General features: G+C 42.1%; 1 protein-coding gene across 1 annotated transcript in view; it reads right to left on the reverse strand.

The window, feature by feature from the left end:
- Positions 1-25,843, reverse strand: part of tapt1b (transmembrane anterior posterior transformation 1b) — a gene marked incomplete at its 5' end in the record, with an annotated part of 134,893 nt that overhangs the window by 94,070 nt on the left and 14,980 nt on the right. The window contains 2 exons of the mRNA XM_084318731.1: positions 5,686-5,804; positions 17,793-17,923. Of these exons, the coding sequence (XP_084174857.1) occupies positions 5,686-5,804; positions 17,793-17,923 (250 nt within the window). The remainder of the gene's footprint in view (positions 1-5,685; positions 5,805-17,792; positions 17,924-25,843) is intronic.

Here is a 25,843-nt window from a genome sequence, read left to right on the forward strand (position 1 = left end):
CACAAATCATGTTCAACCCAGATTCGGCTCAAACAAGGGACTAAACACGTTTCGCAATTATGCCACGTTAAGGTGGAATGCCCTACCCACAGCCGTAATAAAAAATTGAATCCCTACCCACCTTCAAAACCGCTCTCAAAGAGCACCTACGGGAGACTGCAATTCGAAACTGGCCCCTGTAAACATCCAAACCCCCACCAATGTACAGTTTCTTCCCCCTCAAATGTATATACTCTCTTTTAGAAACTCTCTTAAACAGTACTGTATATTTGTATATCTTGTATGTCATAAATGTCTGGATGTAACTACCGGTACTGTTTATCTGTATGTCATGTATGTCATAAATGTTACGATGAATTGAAAATGGGGGACCCTGATGTAAACAAGACGAAAGTCTTTCTCTGGTCTGCATCCCCTTAACAATTGTGTGTATTGAGCCGTACTGTATTGTACCCATTCTGCAATCAATCAATCAATCAATCAGGATAATCAGCTGAGAAAAAATTATGTGAAGCCCATCATCTGTAGCCACATAGAAGGGCTCATTGAACAATTTCGGAACGAAAGAGAGAGCACGGACAATTTGGACAACTGGATCCTAGATCCGTTCATTATGCATGCCTCCCACTGTCTGAGCAGGAGGCGCAAATTGATCTTTCGTGTGACGAGAAAGTAAAGTTCACTGGACAGTAGGGCTGACCTTCGAATAAATAAGGAGAAAAAGTGGATCAAAAAAAAATCTTAGACAAACGAAAGACTTAGTTTGCTTTCATGAAATATTGTAAGCAGTCATTTGAGGCAGCATAATGAACACAAATCTTGTCAGTGCAGAGTCCGACATCATCTTAAATAACAAACAGCATTGCGGCGGCTGAGTGGCGCAAATGGGCAAGGCGCTCGCCACTAACGCAGGATATGCTGGTACCGAGCCCAGCTCTCAGCGTTGCTACCGGCTTGGCCGGTCGTTCATACTAACACAATTGGCAGTGTTAGGGGTGGGAAAGCCGGTGGGTGGGGATTGGACGTTGTGGACAGCGACTCCTACAGGTCGGTTGGTGCGCCTGTTCAGCAGAATCAGGAAGTATCGGGGGCAGCGTGAGCCTCCCACGCGTTACTCCTCGCCACTGAGAGATTGCGCTGTTCAGGTGAAAAGATGCGACAGCTGCCTCCTCGTGTACCGGAGGGGACACGTGATGCAAGGCTTGGTCCTCACTGCAGCCGACCAGTGGGAGGCATAGTCTAGCATCGTTCGAGACAGGGGAGGGGAGAATTGAAGGGAGAATTGGCGAGGCGAAATTGGGATGGGAGAAAAATAGAAAATAAGGAGGAAAAAAAATATAAACAGCATTGCTTGTTGTAATTAACACATTGGACGCCAAAAACGAGTACTCGTTATTGCCCGCCATGCGTTGTGCGCCAGAAACGAGTTAACTCGTTTTTGGGATAAATATAAAAAAAATTCGCCATGGCATTCATAATTCATCCAGCCTACCTCCGAGACTGCAGCTGGACCCTGTCTGATAATGCAACGCCTCAATACTGCCGCCTGGTGGATGTCGGGCGAGTTACACTCCAAGCCAAACCGGAAGTGGCGCTCGGTGCATCGAGGAAATTCCTCCGACAGTAATATCTTGTAACGTGGGTCTAGATACACTCGAGTGCATGGGGATCGCTTTCGAAACGCAATAATCAATATGATTTTGGCGTTTATTGCGTCATACAAACGGGAAATGGATCTAGCAGATCGACGTCAAATAATTGAAATATTTTTCGTCCAGTCTCATCGGCGAACAGTAAGAGGAATATAGCGTTATTTTCAGCCCGATTGTTTATTCATTTCACGGCAATCCATCTGATCAACATATCAACCCATACTAAATAAAGCAGTTACTGACGATCAAGGAATTATAAACGACCCCCCCCCCCCCCCCTTTCCTTCACGCATGATGAAGCATAATGTATACCGATCATATACATTTAAATTTTTTAATATAGCGTGTATAGGAAATAAACGCCAATCGATAATCTATCATATGCGTCAGGGCCTATAACTCGCGTTTTAGGAATTACTGCAGAAAACCTTAAAAACACTTATGTTCTCGACGGTACTAACACGACAATGTATGGATGAAAAAATATAACGTTCCCACATCCGGAACGATAGATACCCGATGTTGAATGGGCCATAGTAATGTCGATATAGCTATAATATTTAAAAAGTTATAGCCCTGCAAAGAAGGTAAACATCTCCATAGGGTTACAGCACTGGCAGACTGGGCATAAGGATGGGTACAATGCCTGGCAGACAATGTGTTAACTAAAGAGAGTTGATTTTGCACCACAAAAAAAAGATTTTTTTTAATATATATTCGCATTCTATTTTCATATTCGAATCCCATGCCCATCGAACGAAGCTTCAAAGTATTTAAGACAGCCCTAATAGGGAGGTGTAGTCTGACGTCACTGGTTGTTCCACCCGTATAGGGATTTATCATTGGGGAAAATGGATTATCGGCTATTGTAACAATTCTGCCGCATGGAATTTGAAAAACGTTCCACTTTTGCACAAAATGAGTTCCCTTCTATCACTAACATTATTGTTTAAGCATTTTTTGTTGAAAAAATTATTGCAAATATTTTCATGTTGAGCTATAGATTGTGGATGAATAAGCACAGAAAGGTACACCATGCCAATGTTAATGCTTTATTTGTTTTAAACGAGACGATTTAGAAATGGGCAATGGGGAAATGCATTGGGTTGGACAGAGGGTGGAACACGAAAAACGGCAATGACGTAACCACTACACCTCCCTATGTGGAACATCATCATGTATGCTTAAGGTAGCTGAATATAGATTCAAGAATCATGTGCTGAAGTGTGATTATTAAATTATGAATTAACTATTTCGATAGAAAGAATTATTGTTGTCATGAATCTCTTAATGCTCTTAACACATTCCCTGCCACGCAATTTGAGCATTTTTTTTTTATCCACTTTTTCTCCCATTTTCTATATTTTCTCCCATCCCAATTTCGTATCATCCAATTCAACCCTCCCCTGTCACGGACGCTGTTTCTTGCCTCCCACAAGCCGGCTGCAATGTGGACTAAGTCATACATAGCACAAGTCCCCTCCGGTACTTGAGGTAACAGCAGTCGCATCTTTTCACCTGCGCAGCTCGATCCCTCAGTGGCGAGGAGTAACGCGTGGGAGGCTCACGCTGCCCCCGACACTTCCTGATTCTACTGCGCAGGCGCACCAACCGACCTGTAGGAGTCGCTGTCCACAACGCCCGATACCCACCCATCAGTTTCCCACCCCCTAATACGGCCAATGTGTATTAGTACGGACGACCAGCTAAACTGAAAGCAAATGTGGAGCGCTGGGCTCGAACTGACGAGCCCAGCGTCTCCAGCATTTCGTGGCGAGCGCCTTGCCCACTACGCCACGTAGCCGCCCTGCAATTTGAGCATCTTATACCACTCTCTGCCAGCACTGTAAGCCTATGGAGATGTTCACCTTCTTTGCAGGGCTATAACTTTTTAAATTGTATTGCTAAATTGACATTACTATGGCCCATTCAACATCGATTATCTATCGTTCAGGATGTAGGAACGTTTTACTTTTTCATTCATAGATTCATACGAAAATACCAAATGCCGTTTGTTGGCGATACACGCTATATTAAAAATTTCAACTGTACATGATCCTAAACGTTATGACTGATCATGCGCGGATGAAGGGGGGGGGGGGGGGGGGGGGGCGTTTATAATTCCGTGATAGTCAGTAAATGCTTTATGTAGTATGGGTGATATATTGATCAGAGCAGTTTGCATGGATAATAATTAACAAACGCGCTGAAAGTAACGTCAGCGTCCTCTTACCGTTCGACGATGAGACTGGAGGAAAAAGATCCCACTTATTTGACGCAATCTCCTAAATCCATTTCCGGTTTGTATAATCATAATAAACGGCCAAATCGTATCGATTATTGCGTTATGGCAGCGATCGCTACACACGGACGTGTGTATACAGTCCTGCAACAATATGCGAGTGCCGGACGCATTTCCCAGACGCACCGAGACCGACTCGTCCATTTCCGGTTTGGCAACTCGCCGATCATCCACCAGGCGGCAGTATTGAAATGTTGCAGAGTTGTGCATGCTCCCACTGCATCAGACCAGGGCCCCGTTCCCCGTACCTGGATAACTGAGTTAGCCGGATAACTTTCGGTCAAGTCTGACTTAAGCCGGACTTTCCCGTTCCCCGAAGCTGGATTGTCTAAATCACCATGACAACAGATCAAAAAGTTTGAGCCTGGTCGAGAGCAGGGTTTAAGCTCAAGTTAGCCGGATGAACCATCGCCACGCCCCCGCAAAGAAGTGACAGCGCGTTTCCTGAAATTATTCCCACAGTCTAGGATCTGCATTATACCATTCTGAATTATGTTTTGTGCTCCATTCTTCCAGAGGGGGCTTTTGAAATGTAAAATAGACCCAAAATGCTGATACTAAATTCACTTTGTCCTAAATAATGCACGTTATATACCGTGGCGCTCGCTCGGTGCAACAACAACAAAATAAAGAATATTCTAAACACGGGTCTCTCGTTCATTAATGTATAAACAATGAATTTATCCCATCTGGCACAGTGGCGCAGCGGTAGTGCTCAATCCTGGCAACCCGGCGACCGGTGTTCGAAACCCCGTGTTTCCAATATAATTTTTTGGAATATAATATTAATGATTATACGCAAAGGTAGCCTAGTTTTAAGTTAAAATATTATAAATCTACATGCATTGAGGATGTCATTCTTTATATAGCTCTCAACGTGCACCAAATTGAATTATTCCTATATTGCAAAAAGAAGGAAAAGACTAGGTTTCGAACCCCGGTCGTCTGCGTGAAAGTCAAAAGAAGAACCCGTTACACCACAGTGGAGATAAGTAAAAGATCGACCATACATCAATCAATGGGTAAGAGAGCCGTATCGTTATTCTGTATAACAGTTTAACTAATTATTTTCGCTAGCAAGATCTCATTTGATTATTCAATCCAGCAGGCAAGTTTAAAGAAATATAATCTGATTGATTGAGGTAATGAGGGACTTAAAATTAGCCTATAGATAACGCATTTTACTTGTCGGCGAGGCGATTGAGCCGTACTGCAATATGTTAATAAAGTTTTAAATCAATTAATCAATGCCGCTAGAGAATCAGGATCTCTGCTATCGATACGTGCTGGCTTTTCAAATGAAGCGGCCGCGCGCACTTATCCTGGGTCTCAAGTCTGGTTTGAGTTAACGAGACTGAATCCACCTTCGAGGAACAGGAAAATCCCGGCTTCAAACATCGGGTTAACTGAATCTGGATAATGTGACTCTTGATCGACTTAGTTGAACCAGGTACGGGGAATAGGGCCCAGGCTCCGTGAGGGAATTATGAATAACATGGTGAAAAAATGAAATATGATCTCAATAACGTCATACGCTGTGGATTGGCAGAATTCGCATGAACTTGAAACACGTCGTAAGCCGTTTCCGGCGTGGGATTATATATATATAAACATGTTTTTGAATACCATTAGAGCTTGAAAAGGGCAGTGATGATGATGAAGCTTCATGGTTAAGTAATAATACATTGCAGTATTCTTTAATGTAGGTCTTTGTTACACAGTGTGTTTTACCTCAGGCCACAGCAGGGCAGTGTGAGGAACCGTAACAGAGCCAGCAGCACCCTGAGGGGCAGCAGGGTGAAGACGTAGAGGAAGGCATCCAAGCAGAGGAAGAAGCCAAACGTCATCAGCTACACGCACACAGAGACACAGACACATAGACACACACACAGACATAGACACAGACACACAAAATCAAATGCAACTCGTTTCAATTAGTTTGTAGTTTGAAAAGCTCTAACTGAGCATACCCTAACGGTTAGAATAAACAGTTAATATGCTTACTACATATATCTATTCAGGGCTGTACACTAAGCTTTTTCACTTGGGGCACAGGTATAAATAAATAAATATTTTTAGGGGCACTTTTTTAAATAACAATTTTACCATTATAGTGCAAAGAAATATGTTCCTGCATTACTGTGGTCCTTTTATTTAACATTTAAGTGGTTTTGTTTTCAGGTTTGTATCTTTTATAATGAACCAACTGAGAGTGTGTAAATAACTAATAGAACAAAAACAACAAACTGTGTGTGTGTGTGTGTGTGTGCACTTGTAGTGCTCCTTGAATGAGATCATCACAACACACACACCACACCATTGCATTAATCAGGAGTACAAGAAACTCTGCATACCTTTGATTCACAATGAAAAGTGCTTTAGAAATAAAGTGAATTATTATTATTGTAAATAACCCCATGAAAGGTTTATTATTTTTATGGGTAATTACCTGCTTCATATTTGTGATGTACTGGTTTCAGTGTGTGCCTAAAGTGATCAATGTGTTGGGCCGTTTATAGAGATCTATGCCAATTAATGTTTATGTATATCCGGGACTTTTTTTTAATAAGAATTGAGAGGCCTACTACGACATTTGTATATGTGACCTTTATTTTGAAAACCGACGCCGTGTTGCGATGCAACCTTGTTTAAGTTTGCGCTTTTGACAGTGAAATGTTCAGTTCAACTAAAGACTAATCAAAAAGGTTTAATTGACCCGTATGAGGCCATCGCTCTTACGGTAGGACTTTGATTGTTTATAGAAAAGGAATGTAATACTATGCAAAACGAGAAATAAACAGTGATTTTACCAGCAGTAAGTTGCAAGCCACTTTCATACGGGGAACTGTGACAATTATTAGTATTATCTTATTTGCATATTGTGTCTCGTTATTAGATAGATAGATAGGTTGATACTTTATTGATCCCCGGAGAGAAATTTAAGTAGACAGTATTTAAGTATTGAAAAACGTCCTAATAGTGGGCTACTCACCTAATGCATGGCTGACATTTGTTAGAAGTGTCCGTGTCCCCGTCAATCATCACTGCCAGATCCGACTTAATTTAATCGGCTATGGTCTCTTATCATCTCTCCACATCGGACGTGGTTGTCATAAGATGGACTGATATCCGCTCCGTTCTTCTTGCAGAGCAAAATTAGCGGCTTAAACTTATTGAAAGGAAGTTCTTCTTTGGCGATGCAATAGGCCACATTCATTTTCATCTTGACGGAGTTTCGTTTCGATTGTTTGCTAGGAATTATGGGATTTGGTGTTGGATAGGGCTGCAACGATTAGTCGACATAATCGACAACGTCGATTATAAAAAATCGTAGACGAGGAATTGTTGCGTCGATTAGTCATAAAAAAAAAAAAAAAAAGGAAATTATTATATATATATATATATATATATATATATATATAAACTAAAAGGAGAATACCTTCAAGGGAAAGAAGGGACCGCACACTCCACAGGACTGGTTTTTGCTTTTTTATTGTTGCACAACGCGTTTCGCTATCGCTTCCTCAGGTGCAGGTGCTATAGCACCTGAGGAAGCGATAGCGAAACGCGTTGTGCAACAATAAAAAAGCAAAAACCAGTCCTGTGGAGTGTGCGGTCCCTTCTTTCCCTTGAAGGTATTCTCCTTTTAGTTTATATATCTCTCTTGCGCTGACCTGCACCTCCAGTCGGGGTCCAACCAGATGTGCACGAGTCTTTAGTTTAATATATATATATATATATATATATATATATATATATATATATATATTATTATTATTTTTGCACTACCTATCTTTGTGAAAGTGGCTTCTCAGCTCTGGTCCAGCCAGCTGAAGACTTCTTAGCTTAACATAACAGACAGACAGTAAGTTTGGGGGAACTAATGGGATAACTGGGGATGTTGTTTGGTCCTGACAAGAGTCTCAAAGCAACTCTGAGGTCATGCTCAATGTCCAATCTGTTCCTCTGCTCTGTCTTCAGCTGGACCAGAGCTGAGAAGCCACTTTCACAAAGATAGGTAGTGCAAAAATAAAATAAAATAATATTTTTTTTATTCTTTTTTTTATACAATTGTTTTTCGATTAGTCGACTAATCGAAAAAATAATCGACAGATTAGTCGACTACCAAAATAGTCATTAGTTGCAGCCCTAGTGTTGGATGTATGGACTCTACGCAGACATGGTCTTTAATCGCACGTAGGGCTGCAACGATTAGTCGACATAATCGATGACGTCGATCATAAAAACTCGTCGACGCCGAATTTGTGCGTCGATGCGTCGTATTACATTTTTTTTTTTTTTTTTTTACACTACCTATCTTTGTGAAAGTGGCTTCTCAGCTCTGGTCCAGCTGAAGACAAAGCAGAGGAACAGATTGGACATTGAGCATGACCTCAGAGTTGCTTTGTCTACCATCACCCCAGACTTTGAGACTCTTGTCAGGAGCAAACAAAATCCCCAGTTATCCCATTAGTTCCCTGGGATGTTAAGCTAAGAAGTCTGCTAAGAAGGATATATTATTTATTATTATTTTATTTCATTGTGTTTTTAGCCCTAGTTGCACTTTTGTTGCAACCCCAGTTATCCCATTAGTTCCCCCAAACTTACTGTCGGTCTGTTATGTAAAGCTAAGAAGTCTGCTAAGAGCCCGGAAAAGGAGCCGCGCCCACAGGAAGCAGAGATGGAGGGTGTGACAGAAATAATCGTTAGATTAGTCGACTAATCGAAAAAATAAATCGACAGATATTTTTTCACATACAGGCTATCGCACTATCTATGCAGTAAATTCATTCATTGCAGACAGATTTTTTCATAGCACCGCGACATTATGTCGCACTGTACAGCCCTGGTTGTAGGCTAATGTTTTACTATTTCTTTATCCAATTTGTATGGATTCATTTAAGAGTGAAAGGGTTGAAATCACTACTCGCAAAGTTGCCCCCAAATATTATTTTCCACTCGCACAGGCCATATTTAGGCTCAATTTGCGATGTCCTCGTTGCACTGTACAGCCCTGCTATTCTATTCACATTGCTTAGTCAAGTCAAGTCAAGAGTTTTATTTGTCACGGCATACAGGGCATACAGTGAAATGCGGGTGGTCATGCCCGCAGCAATTGTGCAATAATACAAGTAATAAGAATAAGACAACAGGTATAATGTACATAAAGTAAAGTTTAAAATGCATGGTAAAAGACATGCTAAGGTCCTGCGATAGTGCAATACAGTATTAAGCTACAGATGAGGCACTGGGTCTTATGTACACTACTATACAATACTAACTATACAATATACAGTTATACTATATATTCTTATGCTATCTTGCTATATCCATCTATTGCTATACAAGAACCACTCCCGTTCTTTTATTTTATTTTATAAAGTAAAGTGACCTTTTAGTGTGAGCGTGTGCAGCATGCGTTTGTGCTAAAGTGACTGTTAGTGTGTGAGCATATACAGTATGTGTGTTGTGTGTGTGCTTGTGTGTGGAGAGTTCAGTGTTCAAGACTCTGATGGCCTGGGGGAAGAAACTGAGCCGAAGTCTCTCTGTCCTCTGTCTCTCTTACCACTTGTATCTATTGCTATGTCCGCCCATCACAATCATGCAAACTGTCTAACGCCTGACCCGTCTCCCTGCTGTCTCAGAGTGATGACCGGAGTGTTGGACGTCCCGTGATGACCGGGAGGATGCGACCCTCTCTGCACCGCCCCCTTGGCTCAAATAGATCCATCAGCTCTATTTTTTATCTTTCAAAATGTTCAGTTGCTATCGCATGCACTAATCTGTGTTTCATTACACATATGAGTGCATGCTTACCAACTGTTCGCCTGTTTTATTGCAACACTACTATCACCGACATCTAAGAAGGGAGATCCCCCCTTGAGTGGCCCCTCTAAGGTTTCTCTCCTCCCCATTGCCTGTGGTGCATTGCTAGGTTTTACTGAGTTTTTCCTTACCTTCGTGTGGGGTATGTCTGGGAGTGTTGCATTTATTTATTTTACATGCATTTATTTAACTTTTCTTTTTTTTTTTCGAATTTATGGTGTTTTGTTTTGTTCTTGATTTATTGTGATGTTTCTTCTTGACTTGTTTAACACATCAAGTGCTGTTCAGCAGAGGGCGCTGTGGGCCGTGAGTGCCAGCGCTCTGTTCAATGGGGATAAATGCCGGTGTTTGCAGTGCCAAACCTATATTCATTATTATAGCTATGGATCTAATAACAGTCGATTGTCAGTGAGTTTCTTCCTGTCAACATGCAAAAAACAGATAATTTTTTCATCCATACATTTCCGTTTTATACCGTGGTGAATACGAGCATAGTTCCAGAGCGATTCTGTGTAATCGCAGGAAACGCAGCCAAACAGCGCTTTACTGCATTTCACTATAAATTTTGCCATTTCTCACATGGATCAATATCAATCTGAAATCAACGCTAGATTATCTGTATTATGTTTCATCATGCATGCAAGAAAGGGTGGGGGGGAGGTAGTTTTTCTATGCTTCGATCGCCACCAACGAGACACGGCCCACACACACACACCGCAGACACAGGCCCCGGTCGCGGGGAAAAAAATATCGGATCAACGCAAGATTGATAACATATAGTCCTTACCTTGTCTATGATGTACTGCAAAAAGAATAATCAAATTATCTGATCGCCATTCCAAATACTGATCGCGATCGTGTGTCTAACGTTATCCAGCATTGCACATGAATGGGGGGGCAGGGACCCTCGTCGATGCCATCCATATAAGCGATTGTCTTGCCGGAGTGTTTAGACCCAGCCCCCACGCCGCAGCTCAGCCCAGAAAACAAACGACATCGTTTCAAATGGAGTGCAATAGCGACCGCAAGGCGTTAGGTGGCGGTATTGGCCATTTGCGATCTCAGACACATTCAGGACAGCCTGCACAAGGTGCCTCGATGGATTATGAATGGCAATAGCGAATAAAAGAAATAACGACCCAGAAACGTGAATCTTCGTTTTTCGGCACTCAACCGTTGGGCCACAGAAACGAGAATTCTCGTGAACGGCAACCAAAGGGTTAAAGAAGACGTGTCCGGCCCATGGGAACATTAACGTGTGTTGTCGGGCCTTACAAATAAATTTGATTTGACTCTAACTGAGCATACCCTAACGGTTAGAATAAACAGTTAATAGCTCTGACTGAGTATACCCCAACGGTTAGAATAAACAGTTAATAGCTCTGACTTAGTATACCTTAACGGTTAGAATAAACAGTCTGGTGTAGTTTTAAAGTGAGGATGTAGGGAAGTACTCATGGTTGGCCCTCACTTTGAAAGGGGTTCATTTTGGGGTGAGGGGTAGTTTTAAGGTTAGGAAAAGGGTTAGAATTAGGCATGTATACTGTATGTGAAATTCATGGCAAAGATAATGGAAATAAAAAAAGATGATGCAATTCAAACTGTGCCAATGGGAATATGTTCATAGTTCTGTCTACTAAGTAAGTAGGCAGGGCTCTGACATGGGCGCCATTATTGCGGACACTCTGAGATAGTCGGACAAGTCTCTTAACATAATACTTTTCTCTGGATTTAGACTCAAAGTCAGACAACTGTCAATTCAAAGTCAGAATGTTCAGAATACCTTCAGCTGCTAGGGCCAAAGAATGGCCTGATATTTACATAGATGTATACGGGATAGAAAGAATAAGCCATACTGTATTCCGTCAAAACCTCTACATCTCTTGTTCGTGTAAATGGAGCCCAAGCCTGGTTCACCCTTTCACTGCCACACGACAGCCGGTTAACCCTTTCACTGTGACAATACAGAAGGTTAGCCCTTTACTATCACACAACCGACGGCGATGCTCAATCATTAGCTCCGCGGATGCAGAGCTAATGATGCTAATGATGGAGCATCGCCGTCGGTTGTGTGATAGTAAAGGGTTAACCTTCAGTCGTGTGGCAGTGAAAGGGTTAAGGTGGAGAGGGGGGGGGGCAGTAAGGAGTCTTGTGAAACCCATGTGATGGATTCCAGGGAGTGCAATTCAGTGAGAAGAGTACTTGCATCAGACATACATCTATACTGGAGAAAATGTACAAAAATAAAAAATATATATAAATAAATAAACTAATATAAAAAGGAAATTAGTCAGGATAATTTCAGTTTCCATCAGAAACTGTCAGTGCAGCAAGTGAAAATAACCTGCTGCTAGTAAAAGGTCACATATTATACTCCTTTTCAACAAGTTAATATAAGTCTCTGAGGTCTCCAAAATAAGCCTTTTGAAGTTTTCTGCTGAAAATACCGCTCAGGTTATGCATTCCAGCAAGCCTCTGTTTCAGTCCTGTTTTTGACAGGCCGCAGATTTAAATGAAAACGAACTGCTGCTCCCTGACGCCGCACTTCCGGAACCACACATGAACTCCGGCACATTAAACTAGGCATTGCAGATCATATGAGGTAAGATCAAGCAATTGCATACTTTTACTTCTGGACAAAAATAAAACATTATTTTCTGACCTAGGCAGTGCAGACAAATCTGACAGGGTTGTCTTTATTTCAGTTTGTGTGTTAGCAAGCCCATCAGATAATCAAATGCATAGATTATGGCTAGTTTGAATATAATGGTATGGAACACCGGTGGGATAAACAAACAACACAAACGCAAAAGCGTGCTCACGCTGATGAAAAAAGAACATGTGGACGTGGCTCTATTAAGCGAAACGCACATTTTAGAGGAAGACATAAATACGTTAGCGGATAACATATACCATAACATTAGTCACTCTTCTTTTGGTACGAGAACTAGAGGGGTAGCCATGGTCGTCAGACGTAAATTAAATATCGAATTGAAAGGGGTATGGTCAGATGCGGAGGGGCGTATAACTATAGCTAGGATTATACATAATAACAGGAAAATTGCGTTGGCAGCGGTATATGCCCCAAATTTGTACGAAGTGGGTTTCTTCACTTCACTAACCGGAGAAATGTTAAACCATCCCGAATACTCATATATAATAGGTGCGGATTTTAATGCCATTTGGAACCCAAGGATGGACAAAACTTACCTTGCCTTTTCCAGCGAACAAAAAAATTCATCTAAAGCATTAAAAGATTGGTCAAAGTCAACAGGGGTAATTGATTTATGGCGTTCACTTAATCCCATGACCCGTAAGTACTCCTGTCGTTCGGCGAGACACAACACACTATCCAGAATTGATTACGTCTTTGCATCCCCGAGAATATTTGATAAATATGAAGTGGAAATGACACCCAATGCGCTATCAGATCACTGCTACTTAATCCTGAAAGCAACATTTGGTACACTATCTTCCCGGGCCCCAAGATGGCGTTTTAATTCTATGCTGCTTAACAACAAGGAATTCATTACACAAATTAAAGAAGCTCTCACAGTATTCCTACGGGATAATGCAAACGCGGAGCAAGACCCCAGAATATTATGGATGTCGGTAAAGGGTATGATCAAGGATTTCACGGATAGATTTTCCTCCATACTGCGCAAAAATCAATGCACAAAACTGTCTGAAATGGAAACGCTTTACTCAACGCTTTTTAATTCTTTAAAATACAACAACTCTACTAGACTAGAAAACCAAGTTAACATTCTAAAGACAGAGATCAAAGCAATATACAGACAAAAATCGGAATTGCAAATACGCAGCACAAGACAACAGCAGTATTTCCAAGGTTCCAAACCTAGTCACCTATTAGCCATGCGATTAAGAATTAATGCAAAATTTGCAGATATAACTGCCATTAGAAAACAACAAGCTCTTGTAACAGACCCCAAAATAATAAACGATACATTCAAAGAATTCTACTCCGATTTGTATAATTCAGAAACGACCTTTGATCAAAACAAATTAGACACATATCTTAATCAAATTACTCTCCCTAAACTTTCGGAGGACGACGCTAAACAGTTAGAAGCACCGATCACATTAGAAGAACTCAAGAAGGCCATATCCGGAATGAAAAACGGTAAGGCTCCGGGAATTGATGGTATCCCATCAGAAATGTACATTTCTTGCTGGGACATATTTGGACCCTTATTACTAAATATGATCTTATACTCAGTCAAAGAGGGGAGCTTCCATAAACACCAAAATATCGCACTCATTTCAGTTCTTCACAAAAAAGACAAAGACCCCACTGAGTGCGGTAGTTACCGACCTTTAAGCCTCCTCGGAACCGATGTCAAACTGTACTCTAAGATATTAGCCATCAGATTGCAAAAGCATATGACGTCTTTAGTTCATCCGGACCAAACAGGCTTCATAAAAGGTCGCCTGATCAATGATAACATAAGGCGAATACTGCACGTACTAGATGCAGACAAAGAGGACACCACACCTAAGGCGATGCTATCCCTGGATGCTATGAAAGCATTTGACAGGTTGGAATGGTCGTTTCTATGGGCAGTATTAGAAAGGATGGGGTTAGGTAAAGGATTCATTGATATGATTAAAGTACTATACAAGGACCCATCGGCCAGGATTACAACAGGTACATTCATCTCCGATATCTTTCCGGTATCACGCTCTGCCAGACAAGGTTGCCCTCTTAGTCCCGGACTATTCGATCTATCATTAGAACCTTTAGCACAATTTATAAGACAATCCCCAACACATAGAACCAATAGTAATCAAGGGCACACAACATAAAATTAGTTTATATGCGGACGACGTAATATTGTTCATGCAAAACCCCAACAACACATTGCCGCATATACTCAAGTTGATAGAGAACTTTGGTGATTTATCGGGATTTAAAATAAATTGGCCAAAGTCGGCTTTTCTTCCTCTTAACATCCGTGCAAAAAAAGACACAACCCTCCCAGGTGCGATACCCATGGTCAAACATTTTAGATGCTTGGGTGTGGAAATATTTCCCACCATAAGACAAACGGTGAAGCACAATTACACAAAAATACAGAACAAAATCAAAGACGACCTGGACAGGTGGGCAAAACTTAAAAACTCAGTACAGGCAAGGGTATCAATAGTTAAAATGGATGTATTACCAAGAATCAATTTCTTCAGCTCAATGCTTCCGTTACCTCCTCCAGAGGGCTACTGGAAAAGATTACAAACCTCCACATACAAATTTATTTGGAATAACAAACCACCTCGCATAAAAAGATCCACCGCACAGAGAAATAAAGCAGACGGAGGCATGGCAGTTCCAGATTTTTTACAATATTTTAAGGCTTTCACATTAAGACCATTGAAAATATGGTTTGACCCCCAGGCTTTGGTATCTTGGAGAGAATTAGAAGAAAACATAGTAGCCCCACAGAGACTGAAAGACATAGCACACACTAAACTTTCAATCAAGCATTGTGAGCGGGAATTTGGCCCCATAATTACCCATGCAATCAGAACATGGCGGGAAACACAAAAGAAATATCCTAACCCTCAAGAATGGCATAATCACACTCCCATATTCAATAACAATGCACTCTTAATGGGAAAACGCCCTATAAGATTCCCTATATGGGAAGAGCAAGGCATACACTCATTAGGGGATATTTTTAATAACCAGGGCCTCTGTAGTTATGTCGAAATATGCACAAAGTTTAACCTCACCGAGTCCACATGGCTTTTTTACATACAGTTACGACTTTGTCTGAGGTCTCACGGTGTTCCATTACTCATACCAATTGAACACCACAGATACCACAAATTTTTCTATGAAAGAGAAACATTGGGAGGTTTTGTATCAGGTTTTTATTATCAATTACTAACGTCCTCGTATGAAACCCTTCAACTAGACACTGTCTGGAGGAGGGATATACCAGACCTGGAAAATGACTTTGATTGGCAAGGAGCCTGGGCAAATGTCCGTCTTACATCAAGGAACCCGGATCATCAACAAATCAATCTGAACTATATTCACAGGACATACTTGACTCCTATAAGGCTGTGCAAAATGGGGCTTAAACAAGACTCCAAATGCTCCCAATGTACAAACGGGGACGAAGGAACATTTATGCACATGTATTGGGACTGCCCACCAGTTAAGGCATTCTGGAAAGATGTGTCCCAACAATTATCAATACTCGTATCTTGGAATATACCTGTACACCCCTCGGTATTACTATTGAATGATGTTTTTGAGTTTGCAGTGAATCCACAATTAAAGAGATTGGTTTTATCGGGTATCACAGTAGCTAAAAAACTGATCGCATCACGCTGGTTTCAACCGGAAAAAATGTGCCGGAAAGTGTGGTTTCTTACATATCTCGATGTGATATATCAAGAAATATCTACAGCAAGAATTCTGGGTCTCAATGAATCCAAAATGTCAATGTGGGTAGAAGTGGTGGAGAGAATAAAAGCTAGCTTATAATGGTAGTGTCTGGTTAGGAGTGAGGGATAATGGAGGTACTATCCAAGAGGGGGTCCGAGAGGGGGGGGTTCGAGCTGGAGCATATGTGTGTAGGGTTTTAGAAAATAGGTATTAGGGGTATATTCTATACTAACATTTATATAATTGTAATTTCGCTGGATATACACTGTATACGGTTAAAATGTTATTATAGACTATTTTTGTTTTATCTTGTTCCTGTACTTGCATGTATTTTAACCACCTTTACGGAAAGTTTCATTATGCATTGTGTGTTGAGTACTGACTTTTAATAATTTTTGTTCTGCAATAATAAAAAAAATATATAAAAAAAAAAAAAGATAATCAAATGCATGTACTAGGGATGGCACCGATCCGATACTGGTCAAATTCACAGGATCGGATATCGGAAAAACAGGAAGTATTTTCCGATCCGATACATGCCGTAAAGCGTGCCATCACGTCAACAGTAGTAGCGCGACAACAACGTTAGTGTTAGCTAAACGTGGGCGCAGCGGTCATGTCAGCTGTGTGGAGTTATTTTAAGCTCAAAGAAGAAAAGGCAAAACAGCCTGTGGTGTTATGTTAATGTATGTGCGCTAATACGACACAGAGTACAGGCTACCGTACTGGGGTCACGGACAGGTATGCAGGCAGAGTAGAGTAGGAGCGGATAATGGTGGAGCTACGAAGCTAACAGCTAACAATAAAGACAAATACAGAGGACTCACATGTATACTTGTGGAATAACACGACACAGCCGAGTGTAATATCTGCAACGGAAGTATTTCTAGGGGTGGCAGCAACACCACAGACTTAATTAAACACTTGCAGATTCATCATGGAAACGGAGTATGCCGAGTTTATACGCGCAACGAATGCCAGGAGGAAAAGTTTTGCCGCAACTAACGTCGCTGGAAACCATTCAGAAGTGTGAGAAACTCCCTGCAGACGGTAACAAAGGAAGGCTGATAACTCTAACAGACAAAATAACCGAATTTATTGTGCAGGACGACCAGCCCCTTTCTGTTGTTGAAAATGTAGGTTTCCGACGCTTAACCTCGCTTCATGTTGCCAAACCGGCATTTTATAACCCTATCAAACCCTATCAAAGAACATAACCCTATCAAAACAGCAGTCAAAGTGTAGATTTTCAACACTACGTTTGTTTACCAATGATTTTAAAATCTCTGCACATTGCACCGGAAATCGGGGGCGCGGACAGGAAGCAGTCATGAAATCGCTGTAGTCTAAAAGATTTGAACAAAATAAAAAGCAGCAGCTCTATTGCAGATTTGTTGAGTAATGTATGCCATGTATTTATTATTTTAGGGGAGTAGGATTTGTTTAAAAGTTTTAGCATGAGGTTAAACACAGGTTTATGTTTTTAAGAGGGGGGGGGGGGGGGGGGGGGGGCGGGACGGTAGGATCGGTATCGGCCGATACTCAAGGCGGTGATATCGGTATCGGACATGAAAAAGTGGTATCGTGCCATCCTTACCTTCTCAAGCTCCTTGGGGATGCGGAGGCAGGTGTAGACCCTCTCTCGGCGCTCTGTATATTTGGCTTCATTGTGTTCCAGGAAGTAGCCTCTGGTCAGCTCAGCTCTGATAAATCTGACCAGGGACAGGTCTGCAGACAGGGATGGAGCAAGAGAGAAGAGGAAGGAAAGAGTAAGACAAGATTGGTGGGAATAGAAAAGGGGGGGGGAAATTGGCCTACTGGACAACAGCCATGTTTTCTCTCATCACCTCACTCAAATTAGGGCTGCAACAACTATGTTTTTCTTTATTATTATTATTTAAACCCTTCAGCTCTTTTCAAACTGAAGACTTGTTTATAAGTTTCAATTTTAAACTTTTACTGACCGTTTTTAAAGCACTACATGGGCTGGCCTGGCTCCACTGTATTTAGCTGAGCTCCTGCATCATCACACCCCATCCAGAGCCATAAGGTCTGCTGACAAGCTGCTGCTGGAGATGCCTAGGACCAGGCTCAAAACTAGGAGAGATAGAGCCTTCGCTGCTGCTGCCCCCCGGCTCTGGAACAGCCTCCCCCACATAAGATCTGTCCAGAGCCTCTAGATGCTTTTAAACAGGGTTAGAAATTAACATTTTTTTTCAAGGGCTTTTTTTGCCCCCCTTAATTGCTTTTGGGGGGCTTTTTTTGTATTTCGGGGGCACAACATTTTTATAATGAAAATTAACATAAAGATTATAAAACATTGTTGACACTTTTTTTTACAGTCTTCGTCCCTATGTTTGATAACGTAATGTTAATGTCTCCATATATAGGGCTCTACGCTAACCTTTTTCCCAAGGAGCACATGTGCTCCTAAATAAAATGTTAATAAATAAAATCTAAATACAAATTTAGGAGCACACAGAAATTTAGGAGCACAGTGACAATTGTTCAAGTAACACACACACACGATGTGACATCATGGCTTGGTTTCATGTTTTGAGGTACCTTACAGATAATACATACATACTCTATCTAAATAGATTACATATTATTGTCCCTGAGTGAGGGCAAGTTGTGTTGTTGTCTTGATATAATAACCGGTTGCCTCTGGATCAATGAATGTCTAATATTGAATAATATTATTAGATATTTTATTTTTAACATCCCTAATTCCAACAGTCAAGAGGCTTGTTTCAAATTGATGAAAAACCCCACACACGCAACGTTTGTGAGTATAGGCTCTGGCCAGATCGATCAATGAAATACGTTGCGTCCTCAGCGCTGTGGAATGAAGGAAATGCGCATCGGAATCGGATTTGGATGTTATTCTTTTGGAGTTGTGTTACAAATGGAATGGTCTTTCCCCGCCGAACACAAGTTACTTAACGTTACACAGCCAGGTCGCGCTATGCAGATGCTTAGCTTGCTAACGTTAAGATAGCAGTGTAATGCTTGATGAGAGCAGAGCGCTCTCTCTGTGTTCGCAGCACCTCTCAAGTGCCTGTAACACGCAGCGGGCCCCGCCTCCCTCCTCCTTGGAACAAACATTCCACCCAAAAACTGAATTTCAGTCCAGTTTCAATCTGAACTATTAACAGCGGAGCTGTTTTGTAATTCTTCACAATCACTCGTCTGTTTCGCACACTGCAAGTAAATGATTTTTCCGGTTTGCACACACACATATTATTAGGGGCAATACGAGGGAAATGCTCGCACTGTAGAGCATATATATAATTATATATATAATTAGTAAACTGTCAGGGGCTTTTTTTGCCCCCCTTAACTGATATTCGGGGGCATTTGGTCAATTTTCGAGGGCATTTTGCCCCAAGCCCCCGTTAATTTCTAACCCTGCTTTTAAATCATTGCTCAAAACGCACCTCTTTTCCTGGCCTTTGACCAGAGTTAGCCTGCCACTTGTATACGACGTCCGCTGCTACTCTGGACTTTTTATCAAATTTTCTTGTGTGTAAATGTACAATACCTTTTTGTAATTATTATTATTTTTTTAATACTCGTTTCCGCATTGTATGTGTTTTTATCATGTGAAGCACTTTGGTTTGGCTTTTAGGAATTTGTAAATATGCTATACAAATAAAGCTGACTTGACTTATAAAAATAAAAACATTGCACTCTTCATGTATCGCATACATTTATGTTTGTTTCATAACTGTCAATTTGCAAGTTGTTTGAAAGAGCATTGTACAAGACAAGGAATAATGTTTAGTTTTGAGCATAAAATCTATCTTTTTATCCGATTATTCGTTTCAATAAATCGATGGATTCATCGACTATCAAAATAGTCATTAGTTGCAACGCTAACTCACATACACACACAAGATCAGAGGATTATGTAATCTGAGGTAAATCACTCCTGTTGCAACATTTGCACAGTGCAAATGACAAAGCTACAACTATGCCTATGGGCTTGTACATAATGACTCTTTAGATCCGACTTGTTTCCCTTCTATTGAATGGGGGTACTGGCATTTTCGCTCTGACAGTGGTTACTGTGTATGGGTTGGCAAAAAATAAAATGCAGCTGCGTGCGGCAAGAAAGTTGAACCAGATTCAACTTTTGCCATAACACAACCCCTCCCCATGCTTCGGTGGCCAATCATGTAAGCTGGCGATCAGAATGGAAGATGCCCACGAGAAAAGGAACTGTGATGAACTATCCAGAGCTGTACAAGATGGAAGACACCCATGGTGAGGAGCTCTACACGTGTTAATGAGCACTGCTGTTCACACTGGCAGCACATGGTGAGGAGCTCTACATGTGTTAATGAACACTGCTGTTCACACTGGCAGCACATGGTGAGGAGCTACATGTGTTAATGAACACTGCTGTTCACACTGGCAGCACATGGTGAGGAGCTCTACACGTGTTAATGAGTATGTGTTACTTCAAGTTTCAAGTTCAAGTTTCTTTAATAGTTGTCATACAGAAGTACAGAATACTTTTATACAAAATGCTTCTTACTGTTACTGTTACAAAGGATCAGATTAAACCGAATATATATATTTATTGATTGATATATATTGCATAATATTTGTATATCGTTTGATATCCCTTGTATATTCCTTGTACATATACACGGAATATCCCTTTAGCCATATCCCTTTAGCCTAGTACAGACCATAATATTTCATTCTCCTATTGGACAGCGGTCCACAGGCGCCAAGGCCATGCCTCCAAAGTCAGGTTCAAAGTCACCGCCGGGGACATGCCTGGACATGAATGGTATTGCGCAAGGATATGAGACAGGAATAAAGCTGGTACTAGTTTATTCATCTAAGCGTATAAATACGGCGCAGGTGAATACAGAAGCACTTAGTTAGAGACTTAGTAACTAAAGTTGAAGCCTCACCCACGATACGACGTGCGGTGAAGTATGGCCTGTTTGGCCCCAAATAGAGCATTGAGACCGCGTGCGAATTAATAACTGAAGTGTCAGAGTTTGGCGCTATACCGTCGAGTGCGACCTAGTCTATTAAGTCAGTAGGGGTGGGAATCACCAGTTTCATCACGATACGATACGATATCGATTCTTTGGACAACGATACGATATTATCCAATATCACACAGTCTGCCACGATACGATACGATTCGATTCAGGTGCCTGCGATCGATATGAGACGATATTATATGCCCATTTAACACAATCAGTAACATTTAAATCAACAAAAAAAAAGGCAATGGAAATATCATTTGACATTTTTATTTTTGAGCTCTTCCAGACATTTAAATGAAAAACAATATTGTTTTTAATACAAATAGACCTCCTGTTCACTGTTTTTGGTTAGTTTTTCTTTTTTTTCTCGATATTAATATCCTATTCACTGTCACAGAGCTGTATTAAGGTGCAGTACCGGCCAGATCCTGTTAGTGGGGCTATCCCGAGAATGCACCCTCCTTCCCAGTCCCCACTTCTCTCTGCCTATGGCTCTGGGTTAGCTTGTTAGCTTACGCCAGGGGTGGCCAACCTTTTTTGAACCAAGATCTACTTTTTTATTTACCACCTAGCCCGAGAGCTACCAGCCAAAATTGTATATTGTAAGCAGTCATTTGAGGCTTTATAAAAGCAGCATAATGAACACAAATCTGTCAGTGCCGAGTCCGACCTCATCTTAAATAGCAAACAGCATTGCTTGTTGTAGTTAACAAGGAGAGGAAGAGTTGATTTAGCAAAAAAAAAAAAAAAAAAAAAAAAAAAAAATTTTAATCAAATTTTATTAATCAAGATCTACTTGAAATCAGCCCGCGATCTACCTGTCGATCGCGATCGACTGGTTGGGCTCCACTGGCTTACGCTAACGTAACAATATCTTCGATCTTTAACGCGACGTGGGCATAATGGAGTGGCGAGGATTGCAAAGCAGGTTAGATGCATTGGATCCGTTGCGGAATAAAACAGCAGGGACATGTTTTGGGTCACAGAATAGGCACACTAGTCTTGCTCTAGTGACGCTCTAGACGCTACTGCTGTGTGCTGTTGATGATAAACGGAGTTTCACAACACTGGGCGCGGGGCGATGACGTCGCCGGATTTTCAAAATAAGAGTATCGCAATATGAATCGATCTTTTTACGTTGCATCGATCCTATTTGATTATTGATAATAGATCGATATATCGATCTGGATCGATGTATCGTCCCACCCCTATAAGTCAGTAATAGTCTATTTGTGTATAGTGTATCGTGTGGCTAAAGTTCTACAGTGACCAGCATCACCAACGTTTTCCTCGTATCAGCTAGAGTGCTTATCCAGGCTGGGCTGCTTTCATGGCGCTTTCACCCGAGGGGCCCTAGACGAGGATCGTGTGGACATGTACACTGGATTATCTACCCGACGACTGCATAGCCCTTTTCGGCTGGATTATATTTGCTTTTGGTCCTGTAATTAATGGAGCGGAGAATCGCCGACGCCCACAAGTGTGTGGGATTTACCCTGTGAGGAGCCACGTCGAGTCTGCCCCTCAGAAGCCTGAGGCAGGCTAGCTTTCTTCCCTGTGGAGCTACAGGCTACGGAGAACAGCTGTATTCGTCTGTGGATCAAGATCTTATTGCACCGTCTCCCGTACTCGGAGTCTCCTTATCATCGTTGACCCAGACTCTATTACCGACAGATCCTCTACCCTTGCTGGCTTACAACCGGGGGGACCCTTCCAGTATCTCCCGCTATATTACTAGTGTACCATAGATATAATTCCCTAAGATTCAGGTTGTATGATTACCTCCTGCGTAACCAGAGAATGGACATTCGTTATTGATTTGCCTACGCACATTCCTTTGCCTTATAAGAGCATTCAAAGTGAAGTAAAGAAAGTATATTATGTACCTTTTGCTGCAATAAATACTTAATTACAACTTTGTGTGGAACCGATTTCATTGTGGGGAAGTGTTCATCATTAAGATACCTATGTACTGTATGGCCAGTAGGATGTACATAAAGACGGTAGTGGTTTAATGATACCATACTTATCAATACAGTCAGGGAATTGTACCCCTCAGTTACAGTTACGCTCCAGAGACTGTGCTAGACAAGATAAGTATGAAATAAAATATAGCATGTAAAATAGAAGTAAAAATAGAGGTCAGTGTTCAGTCTAGACATATGTACAATGTTCGATGCAGAAAAGTAACTGAGTTACCATACAATATACAATATACTATGCAATGTACTAATATACAATACTATATAGTGCAAAGCAGAAATGGGATGAGGTACAATTTAGGTACAATTTACAGTAAGGTGTACGAGTTGTAGTGCAAATCCTTTACCAATAAATATAAAGTGTGTTTAGGTGATCTAAAGTGTGGAGAGTGGGTGCTGCAGTGTGTTGTTTGTTTAAAGTGAGTGTGTGCGTGTGGGTGTGTGTGCTGTGTGCATTTGATGGTTGTTGCATAGTGTTTATTGTTCGTTGAGCAGCCTGATGGCCTGGGGATAGAAGCTTCTTCTGAGTCTCTGTGCTCGCCTTGAGACTCCGGTATCGCTTGCCTGACCGCAGCAGTTCAAAGAGGCAGTTGTTCGGGTGGCTGGAGTCCTTGATGATTCTCTTAGCCTTACCCCTGCACCGCTTGTCGTAAATGTTCTGGAGGGTGGGAAGCCCCCCTCCAATTGTGAACGTGTCACTCTTTGTAGTCTGCTACGGTCTTGTGCAGTGCTATTCCCAAACCAGGAGGTGATGTTGCCAGTCAGGATGCTCTCTATTGTACATGAGTAGAAGTTCTTAAGGATCTTCTGACTGACTTGGAACTTCCTTAGGCGCCTGAGGAAGTAGAGGCGTTGTCGTGCCTTCTTCACAACACTGTCAATGTGTGTGGTCCATGTCAAGTCCTTGGATATGTGGGCTCCGAGGTACTTGAAACTGTTCACTCTCTCAACCGGTGCCCCGTCGATGCTGAGGGGGCTGTAGTCCTTGACCCCCGACCTCCTGAAGTCCACAATCATCTCTTTTGTTTTGCTGACGTTCAGGGAGAGGCAGTTCTCCTGACACCACTGTGACAGATTCTCTACCTCTTCCAGGTAGGCCCTCTCGTCGTTGGCAGAGATCAGGCCCACCACTACTGTGTCATCAGCAAATTTGATGATTGTGTTGTTGTTCCGCTGTGCCACGCAGTCATGTGTGTACAGGGAGTAGAGGAGGGGGCTCAGAACACAGCCCTGGGGGGCCCCTATGTTGAGCGTGATGGATGAGGAGGTGCAGTTGCCTGCTCTTACCACCTGGGGTCTGCCCGTCAGGAAGTCCAAGACCCACTGGCAGAGGTCATAGTTCAAGCCCAGGTCCCTGAGGTTGGCTAGGAGTTTGGAGGGGACTATGGTATTGAATGCTGAGCTATAGTCGATGAACAGCATTCTCACATAGTTCCCCTGCCTCTTGTCCAGGTGTGATGCTGCTGTGTGCAGCACATGGGCTATGGCGTCCTCCGTGGACCCGTTAGGGCGGTATGCAAATTGCAGGGGGTCCAGGTTGATGGGGAGGGAGGAACAGATGTAGCCCTTCACTAGCTTCTCAAAGCACTTCATGGCTATGGAGGTGAGAGCTACAGGGCGGTAGTCGTTGAGGCAAGCGGGCGTAGATTTTTTGGGTAGAGGGATGATGGTGGACTTCTTCAGACAGGTGGGGATGACAGCCTGTTCTAAGGACAGGTTAAAGATGTCAGTGAATACCGGGGCCAGTTGGTCGGCACAGACTTTTAGGACGTGGCCGGGGATGCCGTCCGGTCCTGCTGCCTTCCTGATATTCACTTTCTTAACACTTTGACTGCCAGGGGGCGTCTTTAGACGTCTTTGCTGGCCATGCTAAAGTTGCCGGGGGACGCTGTACGTCGTCTTTATATCAATATTTCAAAAATCTGCGATCGGATTCATAATGTCCCTCCGCTGGCCTGAGATTCACCAGCAGGACCCACTGAGCTCTCTGGCGGTTCAGGAGCGCCATCTGGTGGCCGATCGGCACAAGCGCTTAACAGGAAGCGCACTAGAGGTTTTGCTAGACGTCCGTATTGCTTCCGGCCACTCGGTACATGTCCCGTGACTCTAGCTCGTCACTCTACATAGCGATCGATTGCCAATAACTCAATAAACAACATGATTTGGACGTATATACCATTATACAAGCTGGAGATGGACCGGGTAATAATATATCCCATAATGATAAAATTTCTACTCGACGATGATCGCCCAACGGCGCGCGGAGACTGGGGTGAGTTTCAGCGTGTAACGTTACCGTCTTCGATAATAACTGATATTATCAACATTTGACCCACATTAGATGATTGGTATACAGGGTATCTGCAGGTTTAGCCCAGTCAGATTTAAGGCTTTTTAAGACTTTTTAATGCCACTCAGAATTAAATTTAATACCAATTTCACGATAACAAAATGGCAAAAATCATGGGTACTCTCAGTACACTCATTCAAGGGTACTACGACTATGCCTGCACCTCATGGTACCAAAGCACCTCAAAGGCACTAAAAACAAGATTACAAACATCACAAAACAAACTGGTCAGACTACTGCTTAACCTCACTCCTAAAACCCACTTTACCCCTGCCCACATTCAAAACCGCTCTTAAAGAGC

Source organism: Notolepis coatsorum (assembly GCF_963971535.1).
Source record: "Notolepis coatsorum genome assembly, chromosome: 7".
Classification (NCBI taxonomy): Eukaryota; Metazoa; Chordata; class Actinopteri; order Aulopiformes; family Paralepididae; genus Notolepis; species Notolepis coatsorum.